The sequence below is a fragment of the Leptosomus discolor genome, chromosome 16 (assembly GCF_034619465.1).
Source record: "Leptosomus discolor isolate bLepDis1 chromosome 16, bLepDis1.hap2, whole genome shotgun sequence".
Classification (NCBI taxonomy): Eukaryota; Metazoa; Chordata; class Aves; order Leptosomiformes; family Leptosomidae; genus Leptosomus; species Leptosomus discolor.
The window spans coordinates 12,217,459-12,229,995 of NC_141406.1; the positions used below are offsets into that span (position 1 = coordinate 12,217,459).

The 12,537-nt window shown below is 39.9% G+C and overlaps 1 protein-coding gene across 1 annotated transcript in view; it reads right to left on the reverse strand.

Annotated features, from left to right (window-relative positions):
* LOC104346903 (transmembrane protein 132B) overlaps nt 1–12,537 on the reverse strand; it is a 250,673-nt gene that overhangs the window by 71,561 nt on the left and 166,575 nt on the right. The window contains exon 4 of the mRNA XM_086474168.1: nt 3,752–3,938. Coding sequence (XP_086330294.1) covers nt 3,752–3,938 — 187 coding nt within the window. The remainder of the gene's footprint in view (nt 1–3,751; nt 3,939–12,537) is intronic.

The following is a 12,537-nucleotide window of genomic DNA, read 5'->3' on the forward strand; positions in this document are numbered from 1 at the left end:
ATATTTTCTCTTTTCTTTGCCGTGTCAGCTAGGGATGGTCTGCATTCCCACAGCATCCTCGCTGTGAACTTTCCCACTGTGCACAGACTCTTCATTGCTCGCTCGGAAGCAGAGATAAGACTTCCAGAAAGCAAATCCTAAAGTACTGGACTGTGCTGTTTCCATCTGGATGTAGTTCCCTTGGAAATCCCAACTGTCTGGCCCTGTGCAGTTGTTAAAACTGGATGTTGCAATTAGGAGCTCAAGGATTTGGGGAGAACTGTCAGATGATGCAGAAAGTGGGCTCTCTTTCAATATAAAATTTCATTTTATTTTCTCTCATTAGCGCAAATTTTTAATTTATTTACATATTTTGAATGCTCTGAATTTACCCATAAATAATACTGAGATTTATTATTTGGAGGACTGTTCAAATTAAAATGGACAGCTTGGGAGGAATTCCCAATATTCCAAGATTGTGTTTTAGTCCTCTTCCAAAAAATATGCAACCCCCGCCCCAAGAAACCCACAGTATATCATACAGAAGGAAGAATAGTTGATTTTGCTACACTAAGTATTTCTACTTTTCTCACAAGCTAACAAGTTTCCAGTTACTTCCTAATGTCCCTATCATGGCTTAAAAATCTCTGTTCCTTTCCAGTCACAGCACATAGGCACTGCAGTTTATTTTAACATCCTTTCACCAAGTTATGTCGGATAACCTAATCTCAGGAGCAGGCTAAAAGCAGGCACAGCTGATGGGTGCTACCCTGGCCAGGATTTCACCTGTAGACTCTCCCAAGCCCTGCTTCCTTCTCTGCCTCTCAAAACAGTGCTTATTAATGCACTGATGATTTGATACCAAAGGACTAGCCAGAAATAATCTGCAATATCAATTCACTACAGCAAGATTGTCTGCTAATAAGGAGCTCTTTTTTTTTTTTTCTACATAATGTGCAAAAATCAGCTGTATCTTCACTTAGAAAAACCCAAAAGCAAAAAACCAAAAAAATGCCTTTCAAGCTTGCTACCAAATGTAAATGTTAAGAACATGAGATTTGATGTTAAGGGCTTCATACATTCACTAAAGCGAAAAATCAGCTCTTTTCATCAGGCTATTATTCAAATGTTACCATGCAGTCTCCCATATCTTTATCTACAAAAAAAGTAAGCTAGTAATGAGAAAAATATCCCTACCACTATCTCCAGAGTCACCACAATGCAGTGACATATTAAATTATCTGGAGGTGTTTTTGATTTTCTCCCATTTGTTAAAGAAAGTAGCATGGAAAACAAAGATAAATGCATGAGCAACTGCAGCAACAAAGCAGTGATATTCCAAACCACATAGAACAGGATGTCTTTTAATAAAAAGAACCAAAGTGGTCTACAGAAAGAGATCCACACATTAAAGTTCATTTTTGTTTTGCAGGATTTCACAGCTAATTTTCTCCTCCACTAAGCTCTTACTGAATACACCTCAGTCTTCTTACTGGAAAGAAATTTTTCCTCTTCATGGCAACTGAGCTGCACTTCTTCACGCAAATGCTGGTGTCATTACCCCTGAAACACCATGAGGTTTTGGTAATCTCATCAAAATGTTCACTCCTGCAAATCAAGGACTAAATGTTTTGCTCAAACCTTAAACTCTCCAAGGAACTCTATGTTTTCATCTATAAATATTCAATGTTTACAATGAAAGAGTGGATACACTGAAAAAGAACAGCAAGTAATTTATGTTCAATGCAACGGCAAAGGCATGGAAACACACTGGTTTCTGGACCCTTTTGTCGTGCTCTTCTGGGAGACCAAGGTCCAGGAGACGACAAAACTCCCCTTTAGAGATACCACCTGCACTCAGAGGGAGACTGCCTTACCAGCGAGCCAGGCAAACCTTGAAGAGGAATGAATGTAAATATGCATTTAGTTCAGTCAGGAACTCCGGGCCTTGGGAACGTGTTTCTCTGAACAACACAGGATGATGCATAGAGCAATTATTTTTTTGCTCCTGACTGGGCAATGCAGTGCCAGAACCCGCACCAGTTAGTGACTGTTAAATGAAGCAGCACTACAAACTGGCAAACATAAGGGAAAGAAATGCAAATACAAGCTGTTGTTCCTGCCACTGCTGTCATCAATTCTCCCATCAGCCATGGGCCAAGCCAGTCAAGGATGCTTACATGCAACAGCAGCGAAGTAATAGCCCACATGAGACCCCCATTTAAGGACTAAGGTCATAAATTCACAAAAGAATTTTTTTTTTCCTTTACTCCATGGTTAGTTTACAATGACAAAGTGCCAGAGATTAGATTAGCTCCAATTTGAATTCAGGTTCAGACTCAGATTTTGTCCAAGATTTAGAGACAGCTGAAGTGGCCATCGTCTGCCGTAACTGCAAACAGATGAAGTAAAACCCTAGCAAAACCCTGGCAGAGACAGCAGCAAAGCTCTGATCCAGCATTCACAATGGACTTTTGGGTTGAATTTGCTTTTCTTTTATATCTGTGGTGCTCTGTATGGCACAAACTGCATGCTATCCATCTGAAACAGGCAATGCTATGTGCAGGACTGTTCATGCACCACATTCTGTCATTATTATACCGGGCTCATCACTACTACTTCATAATATGCTATCCACACAATTAGAGTTTTGTTTCATCTCCTACATGCTTCCAAAAAAAAAAAAAAAAACCCTAGGAGAAAATTCTCTGTTGACTTTTCTACATATAATTTCTCCTCTGTCACTGGGCTGCCAGTAAGTGTAGCCTTTGGCAGTAGAAATTGGAAATTAAAATTAATTAGGATCTTGTTTATCTTTGCAAGCACCTTTTCTTGCTGTTGTCCTAGTAGGAGAGGCTAGTGGTCACACAGAGGAAAACACCAGGATTTATTGGTTAGACAGTGTAGTAAGAAAGAAAACCAGCACAGACCGACCCAGAAAGGAAGGGTAGATGTTCATGAGAAAGTAAACAAAAATTACTGGAGTGTTTCTGAGGGAATTGGTGCAGCATCCAGGCTCTCTGTCTATTTCTCTAGTTTCATACCAGAATATCCCCACCAAAATCACTGGTCATGTGTAAGCTTAAAGCTCAAGTACTAAAAAGTCCATCAGGCCCAAACGAAGGCCAAAGGTCCCTCCTAGAAAAGAGCCATTTGATTTTAGAAGGAGATATTTGCATTTTTTAAATAAACCATCAGCTTCAAGCTTTCTGCACACGTATACCTTAAACCCTGCCTGGAAAATATGGCTGACAGCTACATCTTCAGAAAGTATTTTGTCCTTTCTCTGTAACTCAAAACGGACCTTTTATTAAATTGACACTTTGCAGCTCACTGGACTGTGTGGCTCTTTGGGGAAAAGCAAAGCAGAAAACAGTCCAGTTGTTTGGTTTAGCAATGAAGTTTCCCACACATGCATGCTAATTTATTTCATTGAAAATGTCCCAACTAATTGTAACATTTACCCTTAGAGCACATGCATGGCAGTCGCATTAATACACCAGAAGACAATGGCTCCAAAGGAGCTATTACCATGTACCAGGCCAATAATCCACAAACGGTAAAGGACTTTCACAAAAGACTCAAATGGTTTCCAAGGAGCCATTATGGCACATCAGGTAAATAAAATATTATTGAAATGTATTTTTTGCATTTAAATCACTTGCAGCAGGTGCATAGGAAGTAGCGTATAATAAAATGGCTCACATTCCCTTGAATACTAACGAGAATCAACGGTAACATTTAGCAAAAAGAAGCAGCAGCAGGTTCTTACCATCGCAAGAGGAACAATTCCAACAAACATTGTTCGGCTGACAAAGATCTCAGAGACCACCAGTTCGCTCACGGAGTCATCTCGAGGGTATTCCACCTGCCAGGTAATTTGCTGGGCCCCTGCCAGGCTGCTAGTGTTGTCAATCTCAAAGTCCATCTGCAGGATCTCATAGGAGGACATGTTTGCTCTGGAAAAGAACCCAAAATTTCCCACATCAGTAGGATGTTAATAACGAAATGTATTTTGATTTCTCTTTTCTATTAACCAGAAGATTTACCATTAAATTCAATATGCAGACTTGAAGACACTGACAGAAACCTAAATCAAACTACACACTGGGCAACAGCTATATTTTATAGATAAAGTGACATTATATCTTTTAGTTTCCTGGAATGGAGGCATTTTTCCCATTAAACTCAAGCATTCATTCTCTGTAATAACAATGAACTTCCAGAATAAGCCTCAAACCCTGGGAACTGCATTGCACAGATGTTGCTAAATTATTTAATATAACATTATTATTATTTTGTTGCTGCAAATACTGATGCTCTGAAACAACAGAATACTTGGCCATTCCTCATGCTGTATCAGAAATAAGCTCTTGTGGGGGAAAAAAAAGTCTTTCAAATCCAAACTTGTCTTTATCTCAGTGAAAAAACAGATTCGCAGAAATTATACTTGACAAAAAATGAGGGGTAGATTATCCTTATTTTCAATTCATGAAAACATTCTTCTCGTCAGTGGCGCAGACTTGTAATTATATGGCAATCATTATATATTTCTCACCTGGAAATAAAAAGTTTAAAGGTAAAGAAATGGATGTAAATGCATAGCATTCAGAACTGTATTTAAAAATTACTTCTGCTTCTTTTGTTAACAACGACACTTAGCACTCTCCTCTGGTCCCACACTATGTAAATATTAATAATTAATCCCCAGGTTAGAAAGACAGATCTTATCTTCATGTTACAGAGAAGAAAACAGACACCAAGATTTAACCAACAGCACTCAGCATATCCACAGCAGGGACCCAGTTAGAAAACAGACCTTTGCTCATCCAGCACTTCCACAAAAATTAAGGTACTTTACAAAGCAGCATACAAGTCCCTGCCCCAATTTCCCAGAAAGAAACCTGTAGTGTGGAGACCTGATACAGCTTACAAACCGCAGGGGTGGGATGGAAAGGCAGCTAACCTGACTGCAAAGCCAATTGCTTAATCATATGCTGTTGAAGAGACAACTGATGTTATCAATATTACTGGATTTTCAGGGTACGTGCTCATAAAATAGGTTAAAATCCAAATTTGCAGCATGTTGTCAGTCATTGGAACAGCCTGCCCAGGGAGATGGTGGAGTCACCATCCCTGGAGGTGTTTAAGAGATGGGTAGGTGTTGTACTTAGGGACATGGTTTAGTGGTGTTGGTAGAGCTAGGACAAAGGTTGGACTCGATGATCTTGAAGGTCTCTTCCAACCCAAACTCTTCTATGACTCTGTTAGGCCATTCTGTAATGAATGTGCTCCTACTGTGAGCATGAGCTGGCTTGTTCCCGATCTAGGGACATGTTCTGTGCATGCAGGCACCCCTCAGTAATGACCCAGCTGCCTCTGTAATTTCACCCTCTACCCCGTCCCACGGTACATTATTTGTGTGCCCTTACCCTAAAGTAGTGACTCCAAAAGCTGTGTTCACAGAAAGTTTTAGCCTGCCACTACAGAGACTTAAAACATCCTTTTCCTCTTCCCAACTGCACAGAAGTAGAATCTGGTTTTGCCATATGTTTTTGAAGGAGCATTGTAAAGGAAAAAAAAAATCTGAACAGGAATTATTGATTTTCATGTTTTCTTTCTCAAAACAAACAACACAAACATATGCTTCAATGCCTGGAGGATAAATATTTTCCATGCTGACAGAACATAATATCTACCTCCAGGCAAAACTAGAAGCTATTAAGGCATCTTTTGGGTGGCCAACTAGACAATCAGCAAAAACCTTTCAAGACAAATATTACTACACAATACTAGGGATGTAATTAAACGATTTCTGTTAAAAACAATCACTGTGGGCACCATGATGAAGTACTCAACTTCATAGTTTTCTGTGTATCACTTCTGGCAGTTTGTTTTATCTAAATTACATAAAATTAATTTGCTCACAACACAGAAATACAATTTAGACATGAGCTTTACACTAACTGTGGAACTAGATATTGGGCCTGTCAAGGTATGTTTAGATCTGCAATTTAGGTTCAATCTGTTCAAGTCAATAGTTGCCACTCACAAAGACACCCACAAGTGGTTTCAAATTCAGAACAAAGCCACTGATGGAGGGGTTTGCTTTAGATTCACCACTGAAATAATATGTCAGGTTAGTCTGCACTGATAAATCCACTCCACGTGTCCCACTGATTGGCACTTCTTTGACCTCAGTCCCTCATGCCTTCAATTATTCCTTTCCTGTTTTATTTCTTACACATCGAAAAAGTAACCATAATAGTGGTTTTATATTTTTAAGACAGACTGCGACTCAGATCCCCCTAAGAAAAGCATGTGTGTGTCTTGCCTATATAGCAAGCTGAAGTAATTGCCAGGGAGTAAAATGACTCTTGTGCCTGTAAATATACAAAGACCTTCACTGTATCCTTAGCACGGCTGTACAGCTATAAAAGACATAAGTTTCATTTAATGGCAGACATGGTTATACACTGCTGGATTAGAAATGAGTCTGTGCATCTAGAAAAGAGCAGTAACTCACTTACATAAACCCTCCTCAGATCTAACTACTATTAATGTACGAACTAAAGCAAAGCTGACTTCCCAGGTCTCCCAGGATCTATGATTCGTAGGTCCTGGTTCCAAAGAGAATCCTTATCGTCACCAAGAAAAACAGCATGGATTGTCAAACGTTTTCTGCTTTGTCTCAAAAGCAAATCATGTAGTATGGCACATTAATGTTGATTAAAGAAGGATCCACTTCATTTGGACTTCTGAAAGAGACGGACTTACTGCATCTAACCATCTTTCAGTTACAGAGTTTCTCCACCATGTGTATTGCTTTAGAAAACCACTATTTGACTTTCTGGACTCCTTTATTCACCAGCAGGTTTCCAGTTACCTTCGAAACAGCAGGCCAATGAATTTTCTTTAAAATTATGGTCTTCCTTTTTTCCTCTGTAGGACAAAGATTCAGCCTTCAAGCATTGCCAGGTGTTACAGCATCTGGGACACAAATTACCCCGGACTAATGCACCCTCTGTTCTAAGTCTCTTCCCAGGTTAAAACTATAATGAACCTATGATAAAACCTGAAAAGCAAACTTCTTTCTTGCTCATACTAGTGCCTTTCTACTGGCCGCTGCAGCTCTTATCCTACAGGATAAGAATCCTATCCTTCTTTCCTAGCAGGAAGATTGGTACTATATTCATAATTCTTGCAGTTTATTAACCATCCTCTGTAATATGATGTGGGAGATCCCTGCCTTTTTCCTCTGAAATTGATGGAGGTTGCTAAAGTAAAATCAGAGATAAATTAAACCATAATGAAGACCTTAAAGGTTAGCATTTACCTATGCCAGCTCCATTAGCTGATAAATCCACATCGCAACACCTGTATCTAAATTTCTCTCCTGGCTATGCAGCATTACACTACAACCCTTTTTAAAAGGAGTCATTCCACCCTGCCATGGCAAATCTTCAGCTTTCAGTCTGATTTGTAGCTGGTGGCCAGTATGTTGGTCTTCGTAGTCACTGTCGATCTGCAACTGCCTGGCGAAGACAAAACACTACCGGGGGAAAATCCACTAATAGAGAAGATGACGACTGTAACTCATACTTTTATCAGGCATTAAATCCCGCTAAACCAAACTTCATTCTATAAAGATTTTCCAGCTTTTTTTTTTTTTTTTTTTTTGAGACTTATTCCATTTTTCTCTTAAACAGATTTGCACTATTGGGAAGAGTCTGATGGAATCCAAGGACTACAAATCACTTATCTTTTCCACATTTTTCTTCTCTTTTTAGCTAAATATTTCTATTGTCCAGTGAAGTCTTTTCGCCGTTTAGAAGGATTTTGCCAAACCCTAGTTTAGAGGAGCAATAAAAAATAAAAAGTCAAAATTACTTTTATAAAAAAAGATTATTTCCTGCAAGCACAAGGAAAAGACCTTATAATTTTAGGCAGCTGGCATGCTTGCTAATAAGTCCATTTCTATGGAAATGAGTTCATAACTATTAATTTTGCCTGCTCCTGATCTATTCTTGATGAGCCTTTCAAATTTAGAAAAGCGCTTCATGATTCTCTCAATTTGGTAATTACTAACTCCCTTTGATGAATCCAGCCCAGTGTTTCAGACATGAGACATTCATTACACATTTTTCTTTCTGGTGAGAGGAGAAAAAGAAACCATGGGCTTGGATTTATTTCCTCTCACGAACTCCAGTAAGTAGGCCCTCTTCTGCAATTTGCAATTTATAATCCTATTTGTGTACTTTCACAATACTGCCCTCTGCTAGGTGCTAGAAGAACCCTCAAAATCTTGAGATTTCTGCACAACTTCCTGTGGTCTAGCACATTCAAACCAGGTCCCCACAGTCCGGTCAAGCTTTGTAAGATACACAGTCTTCATTCCGTACCCTGCAGCAGTAGGCATGGTTATGATCCCAGCTTGGAATAGAAGAGAACGGAGTTTTGCACAGAATGGTAAATCCATGCCAAATGAAGCCAATCCTCACTCCGACCACCTCCAGAATGAGGAGAGTTAATCAGGACAGGAAAATGTCACTAAGTCCCAGAATTGTCCTGCAACGGATGCACCCAGGCGGGCAGCTGCAGGCATGCAAAGCCCAGCTGCCTTGCTGGGCTTGCCAAGTTGAACCTGAAATATTTCCTCTGAATGTACCTTAAGCCATAAAGGAGTAAGCACTCCACCCAGAGGCAGAGCCTCTCCTCGGTTAAAAACATACTGCCAGTGGAAAAAATCACAGGCTGCACAAACCACTACAAAAATAAGACCTGGGTTTCAAGTGCTCCCGAGAACCTTAGAGAACTCTTGCATCACTGCATTCAGATGCTTTGTAAAGATTCACACCATTTTTTGAGGGCTATCTATCATGTTACCTTGTTACATGTATTCTGTTTGATTTCCTTCCTGAACCTGATAGTATATGCAAACAGTAGGAAATATATACATATTTTAAATCTGGATCTAAAAAAATCCAATATCAGATTTTGTTTCTCTACATTGGAGTACTGTGTTCAGCTCTGGGGCCCCTGAATGAGAAGGACATGGACCTCTTGGAGTGAGTCCAGAGGAGGACCACAAAGATGCTCAGGGGGCTGAAGTACCTTCCTTGTGAGGACAGGCTGAGAGAGTTGGGGTTGTTCAGCCTGAAGAGAAGGCTCTGGGGAGACCTTATAGTGAGTGACCTTCCAGTGCTTAAAGGGGGCTACAGGAAAGGTGGGGAAGAACTCTTGATCAGGGAGGGTGGTGACAGGATGAGGGGTAACAGTTTCAAACTGAAAGAGGGGAGATTTCGATTAGCTATTAGGAAGAAATTCTTTACTGTGAGGGTGGTGAGGCACTGGAACAGGTTGCCCAAGGCCAGGCTGGATGGGGCTTGGAGCAACCTGGTCTAGCAGAAGATGTCCCTGCCCATGGCAGAGGGGTTGGAATGAGATGATCTTTAAGGTCCCTTCCAACCCAAACCATTCCATGATTCTGTGATTTATTACCTTATTAAGTATTTATATGGAACTGTATAGGCTTTTTTTCACAAAATAATAGATCACTGTGAAGGTCCACCATAGCTCTAACATTTGAGGTTTTAGTAAGTACTACAAAATCACCTGGCATTGAAATAATACTGAATTTAATTTCTTCCTAATTTTTGTCTAAGACAAACATGGAATTACTGAATTAAGTACTGGAATGATACACAGTGATTGATGTTATCATGGCAGTGACAATCTAAACAGTTAGTAGTTGCCTTAAATAAACAAATGCCTATTATTAGCTATTAAGAAAGATCTACGCTGCTAATCAGACTGAAGAGCCTGCCCTATGCGTTTTTAGAGAGAATAAAATATGGAGAATGTCACAGTGAAGGATGACAGTGCAGGGCACTTTGCAGTGCATTCAGCTGGGTGTGCCACTGGTGCATGGAGGGTTTGCTGGCTCACACTGCCGGTTCATCAACAATTTAGTTGATAGAAGTCAGACCCTTCTATTAGTGCAGTTGGCTATTACGGGAAATCATGAGTTTCATTCATTCATAAAATAATGTTTTCAGTAAGTGGCAATCTGTTTAGGAAGCCCACAGCAGTGTAAACAAAACTTTAAAAAAAATGGAGCAGACACTAGGTAATTGGAAATAATAAAATGTCTGGTATCATGTTGCTTGAGAGTCTTTTCAAGGTTAATAATGGTCAATTCTTACCCTCTCTGACAAATTGTCACCAAATTCAATAAGAACGGGATTACATAAGCAAGGTACATTAGTTTATAAAATATTTCAGTAATACAGGTCTCACTTCTTTGATCTCAGGAGGATTAATTTCATAAGTACAGTTTACTGAAGAGCAAACACTTACAAACGGGGCCTTTTCAAGGACTGATTGGAAATGCTTAAGACCCTAATTTCCTGCTCAAGTCAAATGAAGCAGCAGACGGCCAGGACCTCTTGGGGAAAAGATCCAGATTAAAGGTCCTGACCTTCTCCCCCTAAGGAAATTAAGATCCCAGCAGCCCAAGATGAAGGAAATGAGAGCAAATACCTACTAACAGAGCAGCATCCAGTTCCTGAATTATGAAGATTTGCATATTGTCAGCCCCTATACCTTGTTGAGCGCTGCCTTCCTGAATGCAGACACTGGGTAACAGCAGCTAACACCTTTGAAGGCAGGATATTTTCTAGCAGCTACAACATCCTTAAGCACAGATCCTTCTTGAGAACAACTTCCTGGGGTGAAATAGCTACATCTTGTGTTACCGAGATTGACTTGATGATGGATGTTAAAACCTAAACCCTTTTCTCCCAGCGTGTACCATTTTCATTAGGCTCTAAGGACACAAAGCTGTATACAAGCTTGGAAGCAGCCTGCTCACACTGTTCTGCCAGGGTAGTTTGCTGAGAAAGGGCCTTATCCTGAGGGGGACTGGAGACGGGCCTGGCTGGAGCCCTGCATAAATAAGGGCAGGTATCCCTGTCGAGCGTGGCAGTGTGGATGAATGTCCCCAGAAGCCAGGGCAAACTACCTGCATGTCTTGAGTATTTCTGCAAGCTTTTGCATCAATGTGAAAACGTTCAGACGATGCAGTGCCACTGCCCCTTACTGCATAGCCCCCTTTGTTCTGCTGAGCAAAACCGGACAGTTGGGGGTGCAGGGCAGACACAAACGCTTGAAAAAAGCCCAGCTCGCTCTTCTTCCATGCCACAGCGCAGGAGTGCAAGGCAGAAGTCCCAAACATTGAACAAAGACAGGATGGATAGCAGGCTGCAAGTAAATCTGCAGGAATGGAAAAAGTGTGCTTGGTTTCCTCTTGTAATGCATTTCAAAATCACAGTGTACAATTTGCTCTGCTGTCCAACAGAGAACTTGCTCTGCTGCCCAGTTTACTTTATACCAACTACAGGCTTTTTCAGAACATTTCTTGGTGCCTGATCTTATTTTTCTTTCACTGCCGTAAAATTTCATGCTCTTCACAGACGCATGGGCAATGTAAATGGCTACAGAGGATAAAACCAAGGCACTAAATCTTTTAAGAATGTATGGATTGACACAGGAGTTTTTAATAATCCAGTAAAAGCCATAAAACCAAGAAGAAAATATTTTTGTTCAAAACACACCACCAAGACCAGATATTATTCACGTTATTTTGCTTAGCCAACATTTTCCCACAACTGAAAACAATAAATCTAGATAATGAGCAAACCTTTTAAGCTCTTCAGCTTCTTCCACTGCCAATTCACAACTGTGCTGCTCACTAACAACTTGCAATAACCTCCACTTTATTTGATTTTATCAACATCATCATGACAACCCTGGAGACAACTGAGACAATTGCTTCAATTATTTTTATTTGCTTCCACCCTTGTGACAGTGTACAGAAGTTCTTCTGGTAAAAGAGTCCTTAGATACTATTTTAGTTAGCCTTTAACAAAACAGAACTTTTAGGACCAAATTCAGTATGGGTGTAATTGGTGTGCTCCATTGGTAATGTGTATTTCTGGGCACTGGGACGCCATTTGTTCCTTTGTCATTACTCTCCCCTTTTGAAACAGCACGTAATCTTTTGGGGTTTAAAAAAGCATTTTGATTGCACTGGAATATTCTTCTGACTACTATTTAGAACCTCTTTATTGCTGTGCTGTGTATTTCTTAAAATAAAGCTTCTCTGCCAGGAGAAAGCATCTTGCTGGGGAATATAACAAATACATCCAGTAAGAAATTTGGGCCAGGGTTTAGCTGTTGTTGGATGCAAATATAGAGCATGCTATTGTTGTTTAAAAAATAAGAATGATTTTATGATGAAAGACTTGTGCTGAATCCTAGCCAGTTAATAAATATCAACAGCCCAAATGGTGCTTTTAATTCTTCTTTAACTATTCAGAAATTCTTACATATTTACATACCATAATCACATGGTTTATTTTCAACATTGCTGTGCAAGCAGCTGAAATATATTATAAAGCAGAGATGGATTTTTAAAGAACCAATAACTGAAAATTCGAGACAATAAATTCGGTGATAGCAGAACCTCTTTGCAATGCAGGAACTCACATACAAAAA